General features: G+C 34.6%; 2 protein-coding genes across 2 annotated transcripts in view; one reads left to right on the top strand and one right to left on the bottom strand.

Annotated features, from left to right (window-relative positions):
* LOC124367361 overlaps positions 1–17289 on the top strand; it is a 125129-nt gene that overhangs the window by 23499 nt on the left and 84341 nt on the right. The window lies entirely within an intron of this gene.
* Positions 14793–15356, bottom strand: LOC124368036 (putative nuclease HARBI1). The gene has a single exon (XM_046825309.1). It carries the CDS (start codon positions 15354–15356, stop codon positions 14793–14795), a length of 564 nt encoding a protein of 187 aa, XP_046681265.1.

The raw sequence follows: 17289 nt of genomic DNA, 5'->3' as shown, positions 1-17289 counted from the left end.
TTTTGTTCTCCATTTATACATTTTAAAAAATTAATTCAATTTTGTAATGGCTCTCGTTTGTAGTCTACATAATCTCTCAAAATTGTATTTAGCTCAACTCCCCAAAAATCTCATCGTATAAAGTTAGTTATGTGGGTAGGTCAAGCCAAAGTGAGCAATTCTCAAAGACTTGTAGATAAAACATACTTGCCAAGTTACGTAAAACAGAGATGCCCGCAATAACTGATTATGTGGTCATTCCAGGTCAAACCACGATCTAGATATACCCACAGAACTTCGTGGAATCTACATCCTCCAGGAGAACTTCTACCACGAAAGAGAGAATTTTGATCCAACTACTGTCGAAGACAGAAATAAATAACATCTCGAATTGATCTCAGACACATTTTGAATGCATGAATTGAGAGGAATTAATGATTTAACTTCACTTCAAGTCTTCTTTTGAGAAAGATTTAATGCAGAGAATCGTAACATTCGCGTATTAAAGCCCCTTTCCATCTTCGATTAACGAGTTCAACTCATTACGTATAGAAGAAAAACACTGGACCCAAAATCGACTCCTGCGGGACTCCCAAGAGTTTTTTACTTTATTGAAAAAAGTGGAACTCAGAAGACGCAACCAGGAAGCATATAACGCCTGAGTGACAGACCGTGAAGTAGAGAGTCTCTAAGACAACAATAGAAGGTGGGGAAGTGGTTATCTTTCTGCCCTGTTCGTGAGTTACACCACAGTAACAGTTACAGTCAGTAACCGTTACGGGGTAAACACAGTTTTTGTCGTTCCCTGTGCACTATACGCCGCGGTAATTGAGTACTATGTTGGCCTAGTATGGCAGCTCTAGCGTACGGTTCTGTTTTATGTCGGGGATGGCTGTTAAGGTTCCGCCATCCTAGTCAGATGCAATGCCCATCTTAAAGTCGCTGTCACAGAGTAAAGAGTAATAAAATAGTGATTCAAAAATGGAAAAACCGTGTCAAGAATACGTTACAACAGCCTCTTGCGTTATTATACGCCTTAGTTCATAAAAATCGGATTTTGAAGTTTTTAATTATGTTAACACATGTAGCCTAATAAAATACGAAAATACCACATGAGAATATACTTCTGCCTTGCATAAATTTAGAGGACGTACCAAAAGAGTGGTGCGACACACGCGACCTCCTATTTTACTAACCATTATGATATTACGTCGCATAGTGGGTAAAACGATTGTAGGACTGTAGGTCCACGCCTAGTTTTGACGAGGGTGGCTGACGTCACTTTTCTGCAGGGTAGGGGTAAAACATGGCTTAATAAGGGAAGGCTTAATAATTAGATAAAGTATTAAATGTTTTAAGGTATAAAATGTGTATTAATAAATTCAATCTATTTTCTGTAAATTAGTGATTTGTTCAACTTTTAGAATATATTCGATAAGGTTGCTTTACACATGTGTGTATCCATAAGCATTTTTGGATTTAACTTTTGCTGATCATAGAAAAAAATAATTCACAACTCTCGAAGAGTTTGGACAAATAAGTATGTAAATAAACGTGGTGTAATGTCGCATTACTAGAATTGTCTAAGCATTTCCTAATTCAAGAAGACATTTGCAGACAATAAACACGTTCACGACGACGTGTACCTCATCGGGTACACGAGGTCTTTAAAAAATGCCGTCGTGTACCCGATCTGGTACACACCAAGCTTTGGTAAAGTGCGTCGTGCGCCAGATGGGACACACGTTGCTATGCATTTCATTATTGCATTTTTATTGTTGCCTGTCTTGGTGGTTTGCTCAATTTAATCCCGCGCTTAAATAAATACATCAGACCATCGTGTACCCTGTCGAGTGCGCGATTACTTAATTTTTAAGGTAAAGAATGTTTTTAGGTACCCCTTGGAAAACTGAGAATAATTGAAATAGGGAATAAAATAATTGTTTTTGTGCAAAATTGCGAAGCCTACCTACCTTTCTCGTTATATTTTAAACGTTTGACGTAAAAAGCCGATAACGGGTTTTTGCCATTATTATTGAAAATTTGGACGGCAAATAAAACGTGCGGAGAACGCTGACGTGAACGTGTTAAACATAAAAGAACATTGTTTTATAACCACATTTACAGGCTTCTGCTATATTTTGTTTAGGCAATCACGACATTATTTGCCATTAAAACCACATATTTTTATAGCATAATATTTAGTTCTAATCGGAAACATTTGAAAACTGAACAAGTAAGTACGTACCTGCGAAATGACTTACCTTGGAGTAGGAAGGCGTCTTACTTAGCTTGCAAGAAGTTGTTTTCTCGACTGTGGTCTCAAATACGATATTACGATCAGAAGATTCCAATATGTTTTATGGAAAATATCTTGTTTATCTAGCGGTTTGAGTTCGGAAATTATTACAACCACTAAAAAGCACTTCACGGCACTACAGCATAATTTTATTAAGTAAAGAATAAACAACGCAAAACAAAGTAAACATTAACTCAGAATACCAACTATTATTTTATAAAGATTACAAAATCCAAATGAGGTGAATGTTTACAGCGATAAACATTGTGAGTGATAGTCGGTGCAGCACTTTATTAGCACAAACCGGTTTTCTGCGCCCCTCTCGGCCTTATCTCAAGATAACGCTCTATCTCTGTAGATAAAATAAAATAATCAAACCAGGTGCACAAATATACGCAGCTTTTTACGCAGTATATTTGACTGCTCTTTATTTAATATAGTTAGTTAACAAAAATTGGTAAATCAAGGTGGTAATGCATTTCTCATTTTAAAAATGCATTAAATCTTACATTTTTTTTCGAAATTGTTAATATATTTTTTAGTATTAGTTTAATGTTATAAATTGTCAACTAGTTTTTATAAATTATATGATGTATTTGTATGTCATTTTGAAAATACTAATTTCATGATCATGGGGGGGGGGGGGTGGGGGGGGGGGGGGGTGGGGGGGGGGGGGGGTGGGGGGGGGGGGGGGTGGGGGGGGGGGGGGGTGGGGGGGGGGGGGGGTGGGGGGTATAAAATTGTTGAGTAATATTGTACTGTTCGAAGCGCAGAATATATATACAGGGTTGTAAAAAAGACCCTCACTGGCTTGGTAACTCCCGAACTATTACAGGTAAAACAATAAAACTTGGTAGTACATCATTACTGCACCTATAAATTTATTTTTTAAGTAACTTACCATTTCTTTGACATGTCAAGAGGATGGCCCGCAAAGAGTCAGAAAAAGTCATAAACAAGAGCATAGGTCGAGTAGTACAACAAAATTAGAGTATTAGTAGAGTACAGTGCTGCAAATCCGACATCAAAGAGTTCACTTATTAAAAAATTATGGTGGTTTAAAGTTTGAAACATTTACAATGTAGATCCTGTTGTAGGTGGTTTAATATTCTTATCTTGGTTCACGTTGTGAAAGTTAATCTTTGTAAATAAATAGCGACATAGTTTTGAAAGTAGTTTACACACTGTATATATATATGTAGGGTGGGTAAAAGAGGAGGAGGTTTAGCCTTATTTTATAATACCTTAAAACTTAAATTTACCGAATTTAAACATTCATACAGAATCATTTTGAAAAACATTGCTGGGTCATTACATACTTACGGAAATAATTTTAGTTGCAATTTGCAAGATTCTAGCTCTTTATAGGCCTCCAACTCAGAGCACAGGTTTTAGCGTAAGGTTATTTTGTGAACGAATTATCAATTAAGTTGATAAAATTTATCATAATGGGAATATAATTATGATTGGGGACACAAACATTAATATTAATGGTGACCTGGAGAATTCTGCTTTAGATTATTTAACGATGTTATTCTCTCGAAGGGACTGGATAGAGTAATTTACGACAATACTAGGGAAGAATTTAGAGGTGAAATATTTATGTTCATCTTGTATTGACTCATATATTTATTAGAGAAGTTTCTATTTTCGAGAAAAATTGTTGGAGGCGTTATTAGGTCTAAAATTTCGGATCACTATCCTGTTGGTGTAAAAACTCAAATTTGTGCAATCCATCACAAACTGTAGTGCATCTTTGCCCAAAATAGATAATATAAATGAAACTAGGTTGAAACTAGAATTAGGTAACATTGATTTATTAAATATGCCTATAGAGAACTCAGATATGGCCTATAACTATATAATTCAACAATCTGAAAGCATTATACGATAAATGTAAGGTTATAAATAAACCCCAAAACAATAAAAAAAAATAAAAATAGGACAAGAAAAAGTAAAGAGTGGATGACTAATGACCTGAGGAGACCTGACAAAGGAAAGAGATAGGCTATTTAGAAAATCGAAGGCGAATCCCTACAAATCTGAGTTTATAGGAGGAACTACAATTGCTTTCGAAATAGAGTAAAATAGTGAAATTTCAAAAAGAAAAAATGAGTACTATAAACATTATTTTCAGAACACTAAAAGTGACCCTAGGAAAACTATGGAATGGAGTAAATAAACTATTGGGCAGATTGAAAGATAAAAATTCCGATAACCAAATAATGGGTTCCATATCAGACTCTGTACAAAATATAACTAACGGATTTTGCCAACCAGTTTTGATACAGGGGTGATGAAAATTAAACATCACTGTGCTAATAAAAGAATTTACTGGTACGTGTAACAATGCAAAACATAGTTTCTATATACCTAAGGCAACTGCAACAGAGATTAAACGTATTATTGATAACTGTAATGAGCACAAAGCTCCAGGAATAGACGGGATTAGGTATAAAGATCTGAAAAGTATATCTGCATCCTTGGCTCCTGTTCTGGCCAAAGCTATAAATATATCGATTTCGACGGGGGTATTTCCAGAAAATTTAAAAACTTCCATAGTTAGACCAATATACAAAAAGGGGCCCAGAGAAGCCTATATTAATTACCGTCGATTGCCTTGCTTTCAAGCATAGAAAAAATAACTGAGATGTTCATTGTCGGAAAATTAAATAAATATCTTAATGAATGTATGTTTAATTAATGAAAACCAATTTGCATTTCAAAAAAGGCAAAGGAGCGGAAGATCTCTTACATGTATTTGGTACATATATTAATAAACAATTATATAAAGGATGTCACGTACTGTGCCTATTTATTGACTTGTCAAAGGCATTTGACACAATTGATTATTGCAAAATGGCTGAGACATCTGAAAAGCATTGGGGTGGTTGGTTTGCAGCTGCAATGGTTTCCAGTCCCTATTTGAAAAATCGGATGTTTACAGTTAAAAATTTCCAACATATTTAGCACTTACAAAACAAATACTTTTGGGGTGCCCCAATCGGTAGCAATCTTGGGCCAGTACTTTTTAATATTTACCTTAATAAAGTGTTTTGAAACTGTAAAACATGTAAAATTATGGGGCCTATGCTGATGATTTGCTACTAGTAGCAAGTCATCATTGCTTGCCGACAGCTCAATCCATGTTGCAGGCCGACTTTGGCCGGGTTTGTGAATGGTTTCATGACATGGAACTGATCGTGAACTCGGAGAAGACGGTTATGATGCACATTCACTTGAGAAATAAAAATGTAGCCAATAAATCCAGTAATAAAATATCACAAGTGTTCCTGTCCAAATTTTAGAAATTCAACAAAAATTGTAATAGTAAACAGTATGCAGTTGCAAAGAAATAGAACTGGTAGAAGAATATTGCAGTTATTTAGGAATAATAATTGACAGTGGTCTTACTTGGAAAAAACATACTGAAAAAATTCAAAAGAAAATGTTGTCATGTATGACTGCGTTTTATAGATTGAAAAACACCATTAATTTAGAATGTAAAATATCCATATATAAAGCATTAATTGAGTCTATTATTAGATATGGAATACAACTGTATGGGTCAGCGGCGAATTGCCATTTGAATAAGATTTTGCCAACTTCAAAACAGGAGTCTACATCTGATGTTTACACGCAAGCCCAGATGATTATAAATATTAGCAATCTACGTAGTGCGAATACATTAACCCCTCAAGATTTTTATAAATATACGATATACGTGAGACACTTTGGTAATGACGAATACATGATGGTAAACTCTAATACTTAACATCTGCAAATTTAAGAAACACAAAAAAACTAATTGTTCCTTACATAAAAACGGATTTTGGGAAGAGACTGGTGGAATTTATTGTGCCTACTCTTTACAATAACTTGCCTAACCACATTTACAATGAAAATAATTTTACAAAATTTAAAAAAATCTGTATATAATTGGTTAGTTTACACATATTAATGGTAAGGCTGAACATTTCCTGATACTTTGTGGACCTTGTTGTTGTTTTGTTTCACTATAATATTGTTTTATTTCATATTTTTAAGAACTGTTAATGCCAAAGATGTATTCCTGTAGTTGTATTGATGTTTTTCTATGTTCATTAGTTTTAGATCACTGTTGTTATTTATTATTGTCATGTTTACTAAGTATTATTTATATATAATTTTACTCATTACATATAATATCTATAAAAGACAAGACCTATCTACAAGTGTTTGATTATATATCTGTCAGAGAAATGTTTTGCTTTCTTTTATTGTTATGTGTACAGTTTAATAAGATATCTTTATTTGTTTTACCAATTAATTCAAGTATATCTCTCTAGACTTCTGTTATCCTCAGGGATGGATTTTCATTATTGTTTTTTTTTTCTGTTTAAAACTTAAATAATATATATTTTTGCTTATTTCACACTTTAATGAACATATTGAATAATCGACTAGGTATAAGGTAATCTGAACTTTACGTAAAACTGATGATTGCAATTTGCTGCTGGTGTTTCCATTAATACTGCACAGTATAGCACTTTGATAATACATCAAGTAAATCAACCGGTAAAGTACTCAACCGGTGCTTACCAATTTAATAAGGAATGCATATTTTAATGGTTCTAGAGGTAATCTCCATTGTGCTGTATGTAGTGTTTCTGGTACACTATGTCTACTAAAGGATATAACAATTACTAGTTGTGTTTTAATTATTTGAGCTTATATTAGAAATGAATTTATGTACTCGGTTACTATCTGTTGTTATAAACGACTAATATAGAAAGTTTGCTAAGACCTGCCAGATTGAGAGTTGCTTGAATTTTTATTTATTCTATGCACTGAATGTAAATATAACTAAGAGTGTAGCTTTAATATATAACAAAATAATTTATATTAAATCTAGTATTAAATGTAAGTTTATTAGGGGCAATATCATAGTTATCAAGATAATGTTATTTACCTGGAAAATTGAATATCCAAATTTCCAACTTACACAGTTGAATAATTTCAATCACACTTTACACAACATTTAACAAAGACATAACCGACACACAGTACGCCAGCATATGTTCAAATACTTGTATGCGAAGAAAAGTTATTAAGTAAGAATGAATAAATTTGATATACATAATTTCTATAAAATAAATAAATTAGAATAGCTGTAACAGTTGTAAGAACCACATTTATATCATATTAATTCACCTCGATCCGTCTGTATGTAGGCTACACGACATGACTGTTGGTTCTTGCCCCAATGCACGGAAAATAATCGTTTTTGAAAACATGTTTGAACTGTACGTAATATTTGTCTACCTCTTCCGATAACCCAATATCTTTAATGGTTATTACACAAATGGATAGGAATGGGTAATAACTGATAAGACTAATGAGTTACTTAGTTGACCGAGTCTTTTGACTATTCGCCACGGTCAATACCATCGACCTATTCACCCAATTTATTTACTTTTCTTCAACTTTTCAGTTTACAGTTAAAAGCTTATTCAACAGAATGTTCTACAATATTTAATAGTGTTATGGGAATGATGTATTGTATTAACTTATAGTAATAATCAGACAATATTTTTTTAAATCACTCCAAATTAATAATTTCACTGTTTTGTATGTATATTATATACCAATGTTTCACCACAATTAAATTAAAAATACTACGTTAAAGGACCTGAAAGATAATTAAATATAATTATGTATCTCAACTGTAGTTAAATATAGTTATATTAGGTTCCCGCTGACAAGTATTGTACTTAGCGGGGCCTCAGAAATGTATAATTTCTTGAATAAATGCAATATATATATTATATATATATATATATATATATATATATATATATTACTAACAAATAACCTCACTAGATCAATTACTCACCCAGCGCGACCCTACGGTTTAGACCCAGGAACAACCTCTGACGGGCCTAGCCTAGTGGAACAATAAGCGAGTTCTCCCTAACTGACTACTTGAAATAGTTACTAATTTTCCTCTTCTATAGGATCAAAATGTATATATTGTAGTTTGAGAATTAACTGCTACAATAACGGTAGTTGTATCCACGCTTTTTCAACCAAAATGCAACTTTTAAAATTCATACCTTTGAAACTTGTGATCCACTGCAGTCTACAGTCTTGGGGTATATAGTTTATAGATTTTTAAAATGTTATGAAACAAGTTCTTATTTAAATTACTATCTTAACTGTTATCCTTGTTCATTCGGTGTTGGTCTCGTAATGGAGCTCTTAAAGTCGTTATCCTGGGCGTGTATTTTTTTAACCACTAAGTGTTATTTTTAACACTGACGTCATTGAGTGGAACGCGCTAACAGCCTGATTGCCGGAAGTGGTGTTGCACTCTAGCCGCTCTTTTTCGGTCTTTTCCGGCCGCAACTGAAACATTTATTAGTATTAATTTAATTGCGTAGTAGAAGTAAAGATTGCCCCAGAAAACCCCAGATTGGAGTTTGATGGTAGTTGGTAGTTGATGTTTATTTCAACCTATTCAACTATTAAGCATGGTCAACTCTAAAAATATCGTTTCTTTGCCCAGGCCTCCTTAGACAATCCCGGGAACATCCCCGTGGTGTTGTCCTCCCCTTGCCTGCTCTACCAGACTCGCCTGGGAGGCCACCAGGAGGAGCTCTCCCTGCCTCTGGGCATGGTAGTCAACGCAGTCTTCAAGAACCAAGGATGGCTGTATGTACAGACTCCCCACGGGGAGGAGGGGTACGTGCGCTACGCTGCCTGCCTCCCCCTCGGGATCCTACCTCCCCGCACTCCCGCTCCTTGCTGGGAGACCCACACAGACATCTTCCCCATGCCGTTAGGTGAGAGCTACACTTTTAGAATTGCATAAAAACTTCAACTTAAAATATTTCTCAAAGTGAACCTTTCAATTAGCTACTTATACAACTTGGTTTCTTGTACGATGGTGAAAGAGACAAATAGGTTGAACGTACATTATAAATGGGGCCAATAAATATAAGAGTATGTATAAATGAGGCAATGTGATATGTACATCAGAATGTAGCGTCAGAACAGACCCTTCTGAGAGGATTATATTGGGAGTACCGCAGGGTACTTTCTTGGGACTGGTCCTCTTCCTACTCTTTTTATATTTCCTTATGTACATAGATACACTTGAAAATACGAGGAGTTAAACATTCACTTCCCTAAAACTCAATGATCTATGTGTTGTATCATCTACAAATATTGAACGCTATCTTGTTTTCTCCAGGTAACCGCACAGACACGGAGAAGGGGAAGGTGAGCGGTACGAGGTCCAGAGTGCGGTGGGGTGCGGACGAAGAGGCACGACGGTCGAGACACCGTATCAGCGTGCGGCGAGCGCAGCGTGGACAAGATTGTACCTACGAGCTACAAGCGTCAAGTCCCAGCCGCAGGTGACACGACACACGCTGCTGGTCATCAGCAAGGACTACGAGGCGCGGGGGAGGTCGAGTCTGACCGTCACCAAGGGAGACGTCGTGGCGCTAGTGAGCGGACACGTCAAAGACTGGTTTTACGTCCGCGATCGGCACGGGAACGAGGGGTTCATCCCCGCCGTTGTGGCCGGCCACGGCTTCCTTTAAGCTCCTAATATAAGTTTGAATCGAAAATGTTTAGTATACAAAGTGCCGAATCCCAAAACTGCATAATACCAACAATGCTGAATCCCAAGCTACATAATACCAACAGTGCCGAATCCCAAGCTACATAATATAAAAAATGCCGAATCGTAAAAATAAAATTTATAATCAACTAACTATTCTGTGCATAACGACAGAAAGAATTTTAGGTCATAAAACTGCCAAGTACCTGTTATTGACCTTATCAAGGATGCTGAATCCCAAGCTACATAGTATCAAGAGTGCCGAATCTCGCGTTACATAATATCAACAGTACCGAATCCTAAGATACTTATTGACAAACATTAAATAATGTGCAGAATCTACAAAATATGTAATATTCAAAATGCGGAATAATAGGCCTACGATTATCACTTTACGCACTTTCTCTGTACCGTATATAATCTTAGCTTATAATGTTTAACTTATTTCTTGTGTAGTAGCTTTGATCTAAATACAACTGTCTCAAAGTTCATAACATCCGAAGTGCCGAAATTGTGGAAAAGTGTCTATTTTAACTCGTACTGTGTATGACAACTAAAGTGATTTAAGCTTATTATATTAATTAGTATCAAAAAGGACCTAATACCTAAAGCTATAAACATCTTCGAAATATGTAGGCCTAATATAAAAAAACCGAATGGTATATTCATGTAGGCTCTATCTATGTATACTAATAAGAAAAACACAAGAAAGAAACATTAAAGCAGGTGTATAATAAAACCGCATGGTTTATAAAGTAAACAGTATAATAAAATTTCTAGTACTTATCTTGTGTTTTTAAATGATTTATTCAAATTAGTAATTCTTGTACTAATTAATAGTAATAATCTTGTGAATGGCTTAATACATTTTAAATGAAAGTTTTAAAATATTTGTAATTGATTTAAAGTGTACAAAGCCAATAATTTCTTTTACATAGTAGTATATAAATCAGTCAAAGGTTATTTTAAATATGATATTTAGAGTAATGCTTTGAAATTTATGAAACAAAATTAATCTATCTTTGTAAAAGGTAAATTATTTAATTAAATATTGATAGGATATATATGAAAATTATTATTATCTCCAGTTCTATGTACAATGTACTGTGATTGTTTTCAAGTTTTAAAACGAATCTGGCACTTTGTAGACAACGCCCTTTGAATTAAATTGTATTAATATTACATATACATAACACATTTAAATATTATTCTTGAAAATTAATTCTTAGTAACAATTAATCATTATAACATTTATAATTTGACTAGTTGCACAGTTTTTAGTGTATGCTGTTTGCTTTTCCAGCTAAATATGTCATTGTATATAACATATTGAAAAATGTATATATCACTGCATTAAGTTATTATATGTACAAAGATATACCTAAATCGTAAGTTCGTAGGGTAGAAAATGTACAATAAAACGAACTGTTAATAGACTACCATGAGTGTTAATATTCTGTATCTTGATTGAGAATCACAACAACCCTATGTTCCTCTCTAAGTCCTTGATTTACATTGTACGCACTTTCGCTGCATAACATTGTACCGTATATAATCTTAGCTTATAATGTTAACTTATTTCTTGTGTAGTAGCTTTGATCTAAATACAACTGTCTCAAAGTTCATAACATCCAAAGTGCCGAATTGTGAAAAGTGCCTATTCTGTGAGTGTTAATATTCTGTATCTTGATTGAGAATCACAACAACCGTATGTTCCTCTCTAAGTCCTTGACTTACATTTTACGCAACTGAGGTTGGCATTACTGTATATGTATATCACGTATGTAACTGCGTATGGTATGAGACGAATCGTTTTATCAAAGTTTCCAGAAAAGTTACATTATTTAAGCATCTTTTACATCACAGTATTGTGTGCTGACATTTTGTGAATATGCATTATCAGTTATAGAGTGTATCATAGTTATAGTAGTACTAGTAAATAGCGTTTTTAGCAATTCTACAGCTACCCATGTATATATTGGGTGGTCATATTCACCAAAAAGTGTTAAAGTTATGATGAGTCCTGATATATATATGGCTTGAGGCTTAAGTAAGATTTGTAGGCACCAGCTGGCAGAAGGACTCATAATATAGACACTTTAAACGAACCGAGAATTGTTCCATTGAGTATTCAAAGGACTCAAACAGTAAGTATATACATTAATCTGTATAATTTTACTTTGTCAAGAACTGAACAATGTTGTGAATACTAAAAGTCTATTTGGTAAGAAAATATACCAAGTTAAGAGCAGTCACTTTTTAAGTCCTACAAACGTTTCGAAAGATTGCTATTAACGATGGGATGATTTGAAAGGATAATACGATCTAGGACATATTTTAAAATACAAATGTGCTTCAATGAACTCGCTACACACTAAACTAAAATTTGACAATATATTAATGTTTACACTAAAAGCTCGAGAAATACCTGACTGGTACACCAACAGCATGTAAGACTGGTAAGAATGAACACAAGCTAAGTTCAACGCACGGGACTAAGAGCACACAACACCACGTTACATACTATTATGATACTATTATACATACTATTTCAGAAATCTGCTGGAGAATGTTAAAGTACTGAGTTTCAAATACCAAAAGCTTTTGCAAAGATTCACATGTGATTTCCATTTTACTAACTCGACTTTAGAATATATGGAACAGTTTAAAATACTAATCTATATATATATAAAAATGAAAACTGTTCGTGTGTAACAGCATCACTCACAAACGGCTGGACGGATTCGCCTAATTTTTTTTTAAAATTTGTTCGTCTTGATCTGTAGAAGGTTATAGGATACTTTTTATCCCTTTCCCGATTCAGGATTCCGCCCCACTGGTTACAGAAATACCCGTAAGAAATGCATTGCAGCAAACATGTGTTATTAAGTGAAAGAGTCTTTTCAAATTTTTAATCAGCTGTTCTTTGTAAACATATATAATGCGACAAAAAATTGTTGTTATTTTTGACAGTAACTAAGTAAACATAAATATTTTTGACGTTTCTATGTAAACAAACATTTTTTGACATTTACAACGTGTCACAAATGTCAAATTTTTGATAAACGTGATTTGATATCTTTTTTACAATTTCCAAGAACAGTGTTATTTTCCATCAGTAAAAGGTTTAAAAAAATAGGCAAGTATTTTTGTTTTCTCATGTAAATATTCTTTGAAGAATGTTTTTCTCAACATTTTTTTTACAGAATTCCTTTGAGCAGTTTTTTGACGAATTTTATTGGAAAATAACATAATGCCGCCAAGAAAAAAAAGTGCTTTATGCCGTCACATCAATTACTCTTGAAAGTAGGATCACCGATAATGATGTTGAGAAACTTACGACCACCAAAATTGTGCAACGGCACTCGACTAACCGTCAAAAATTTACATCCAAATATCATTGAAGCAACGATTTTGTCGGGAACATCTGCCGGGGAAGATGTCTTCATCCCTCGCATCCCCTTAATTCCATCCGACTTGCCATTTGAATTTAAGAGACTTCAGTTCCCCGTTCGACTTGCGTTCGCAATGACGATTGATGAGTGAAGTGATTAAAACGTAGCAACTTCATAGTAGACTCTACAGTTGTAGTGATAGCTTTATCTCAAACTGGAGTGATAAAACACGCGCTAACACTCCGTAGTTGCAACTACCCTATTCTATAAAAATTGGAGATACAACTACGGGTAGATACAACTCTAGTGTAGATGCAGCTACTTTTCATGTTCAGACTTGTTTCCCCCACTCCGCACTCTTCCAGTCTGCAGCGGTGAAGTGCGGCGCAGGCCATACAGACAACTCACGTGCCGTTCTGAGTCGTGTTCCTGTTACCACTCGTGTTCTCTTGCTTATCCTGTTTATAGGTATCATGACATCATCTGAAGATGAAGGAGACGTTGATAAGAAATTGGTTGCGGCTAGGGAGCTATTTGTAAAAATATTATCAGAAAATACTGTGTTGTTGGAAAAGTCAAGGGTTCCCAAAGTCTTATTAGAAAAGAAGAAAGCGTGGGAAAACCTTGTGTTCTACGTATTCCCAAACTACAGGAAATGAAGTAAATGCTACTCAAATGAACAAAATGCTCCAAAATATGAAAACAAAAATAAAAAAGAAATCTGATGTGAAAGCTACAGGAAATAAAAAAATTAAACTACGTGAGTGGGAAAAAATGCTTTTGGCATTATTGGGTGAGGCTGAAAACCCAGTTTTTACAAAAGTACCAGGCAGTTTTGCAGCTGGAGCATGTCAGTCAACCTCAGTAGAAGCGACAAGAAATGACAGCAGTGACGAGTGGAAAAACTTAGCTGCAGCCGCAATCGCAATAACTACCCAACCTCATGAATCTGAACCTGAGAAAAAGTTGAGAACTCAAGCTGACAACTCGTATACAAGGCCCGCAAACAAAAAAAACTATTGGCATACGAAACAGGTGAAACAAAAGATTTGAATACGCCGCAACTACAGAGACTTGTTCTCTTGCAACAGTTAGAATTACAGAAAATTCAAATTGAAAAAGAAAAAATTGAGTTACAAAAGTTGAAAGGAGGAACAGTTGAGAAAGAAACTCAAACTGATGACTATTCATTTAATCTGATGTTTAATATGTAACTTAGCGGTTAGTTAAACCCAACTCCAGTTACCCAATAATAAACTATCCTTATCCTACAAAAAAAAAAAAAAAAAAAAAAAAAAGATTTATAGCTTACATGGCATGAATGCACCACGTACGTTATGTGCATGCCTGCCAACAGTGTTCATTGAGCTGTGGGTTATGTCAAAGGCCCTGCACATTTGTACTAGGCCTATGGTTTTATTTGTATTTGTATGGTTGTATTTTAATCTAGGTTTTCAAAAAAGTCTCTTTACTTTTTAACAATTTTATTTTTTGTACAATTTACTTACATTTAAATAAAACCCAGCATTTCATTCCGCTTCTGTTCGCCACGTTGTTTTGTTGCTTGGTTTTCGAACACTTCTTCGCCTCCTTCATCCTCGTTACACCCATCTTCATTCGCGTCGTCTTCAAAATTTAAAGGATCTCTGAGGTGTTTAGCTACATTGTGCAGCACAGTACAGGTGACAATTACTTTTGGTACTCTGTCTAGAGACAATCTAACACAGTTGCCAAGTATCGGGAATCTCTTCTTTAACTGTCCGAACACCCTTTCTATCACCACCCTTTCCTTTGCATGAACACGATTAAATCGACGCTGAATATCGGTTTGAGGAGGTTTGAACGGGGTGATTAACCAAGGAGAAATACCATAGCCAGAGTCACCAAGTAAACACGCAGCACCGTCATAACGAGAAATAATATCCCGAACAGGACTCCTTCTCCATATTCTAGAATCGTGCACTGATCCTGGCCACTCTGCAGCAACGCTAGTGAACCTTTCTTGACTGTCACATGTTGCTTGCACGTTGATGCTGGGGTAACCCTTCCGGTTTATATACTCATCACCGAACATTGATGGTTTTTTTTATTTCGATATGCGTGCAATCTAATGCACCTACAACAGTTGGTAAATCAAAATTTCTTTGCCACATCAACTTTGCATTATTTATTTCTTGTACTGTAGAAGGAAAATGTATCCAGTTGTCTGCGTTTTCCAAAATACAGTTCATCACATAATTAATGTTCTTACAAACTGTCGAACGGTCCACTCCAATATCTTCTGCTACTACACCACTTTGAAACCCCGGATCAGCTGTATAACGAAGAAAAATCTCCAATCGTTGTCTTGGAGTGAGTGCTTTCCCCCGAGTTTCGTCACTAGGCGGTAGAAATTGTTCTGCTAAAAAGTCTATATTCTCACTTTCAAACCGCATCAGCTCCTTGCACTTAGTCAATACTCTTCTTTCACCGTACACTCTTCTTTCCCGTACTTGCATAAACATCGCCATTAAAAGTCACGCAAGACATAAAAGTGAAGTGTGCCTATCTACAGACTCCAAAATAATGGAGATATATCTATAGGTAGGTAGATGTAACTATACTTTAATCACACCAAAAGTGAAGTTACAACTTCTATTCTAGAAAAGTTAAGATACAACTACAGGGGGTAGTTCTAGCTTCTTTTTAATCACATTAAGTGAAGCTCTAACTATAAAATACTGAAGTGGTAGCAATAACTACTTTTTAATCACTCCACTAAGGCACAAGGACAATCACTTAACGTCGCAGGAATCCATCTGGAACCCTCATGTTTCTCGCACGGTCAATTATACGTCGCTTGCTCAAGAGTCGGAAACCCGAAGAACCTTTATATTTATGCTCCAAATAATACAACTAATAACGTTGTTTACCAAAACGCATTAAAATAAACAAAAAACTTTTATAATAGATTTTATGATATGCTACGATGTATTAGTAGAGCAATAAATTAATTGGAAAAAAAACGTATAATAAAATTAGTATTTCTTTTCGATGCTTGATTGATGTAGCCCTCTCTACTGCCACGCGAGCGGAGCCGCGGGTTTAGGCTAGTCATTCTTAAAAATTTACAGCACACAATATATTTTGTAATATAAATTCTCAGATACCAGATTTTTTTTCTTTTTCGAAAACAGGACATTTTTTAAAATTTGGTTAACAATTTTAAAATTCTAAATGATGTACATATTCTTGACATCATTTGACATTACTGTCCAATCATGAGCTTATCGCTTGGCACCTTTTTGTATGCTGTGTGTAATAAAAAAAAATAGTTTAATGATTTTTAGTTTTTTTTGAAACGTTACTTTTTTACTCGACCTGAAGACCAATCTTCTTTTTCAGGTAAAAAATTTAACGGGAATCATGTGCTTTTCACATATGTCTAATGTTTGCTAATAAATATCTTTGTGAAGAAGGCTTTTCAGATAAACTATAAATAATTAATTTAATTGTTAAATTTAGGAGTTAACCTTTTTATGTCACATTCGCATGGTATTATAACCCAAAACGTGTTCTTTCTACCAAAACCATCATTATTTATATAATTAAAAGAGAAACATTAAAAAAATGCCAAAACGCATTTCGAAAATCGTATGGTAAGAGTGATTGTAATAGAACAGAAGTCAGGTGAACTTACTCCATGAGGACACTTAAAATCTTTAAGAAGACTCCCAATACCTCCTAATACTTTATATAATCTCTTTCATGGCTATTGCTGTACAAAATCATACAGAAGTGGCTTAGTGATATAGTCCGAAAGAAAAATGATAAAATCGATCAATATCTCCTGACACAATTTCAAACAATGAATGGAATATGTAAAACTTAGTATGTCTTAGAAATGTAAACTTTGGAAAAACGATTAGGACACTTGATCCAAGATTCTGTGAAAAATTGTACTTAGGAATTATAAGTATATATATTCTTATGTGTTTATTATAGATAATTTTTTAACTTCCGAATGT

This window comes from Homalodisca vitripennis, chromosome 8, assembly GCF_021130785.1.
Source record: "Homalodisca vitripennis isolate AUS2020 chromosome 8, UT_GWSS_2.1, whole genome shotgun sequence".
NCBI classification, from domain to species: Eukaryota; Metazoa; Arthropoda; class Insecta; order Hemiptera; family Cicadellidae; genus Homalodisca; species Homalodisca vitripennis.
Note: the sequence above shows the minus strand (reverse complement) of the source record. Positions and strands in the feature narration are given on the sequence as shown.

Coding starts and splice junctions, on each gene's coding strand:
- LOC124368036 (XM_046825309.1), bottom strand. CDS start 15,356: ATGTTCGGTGATGAGTATATAAACCGGAAGGGTTACCCCAGCATCAAC.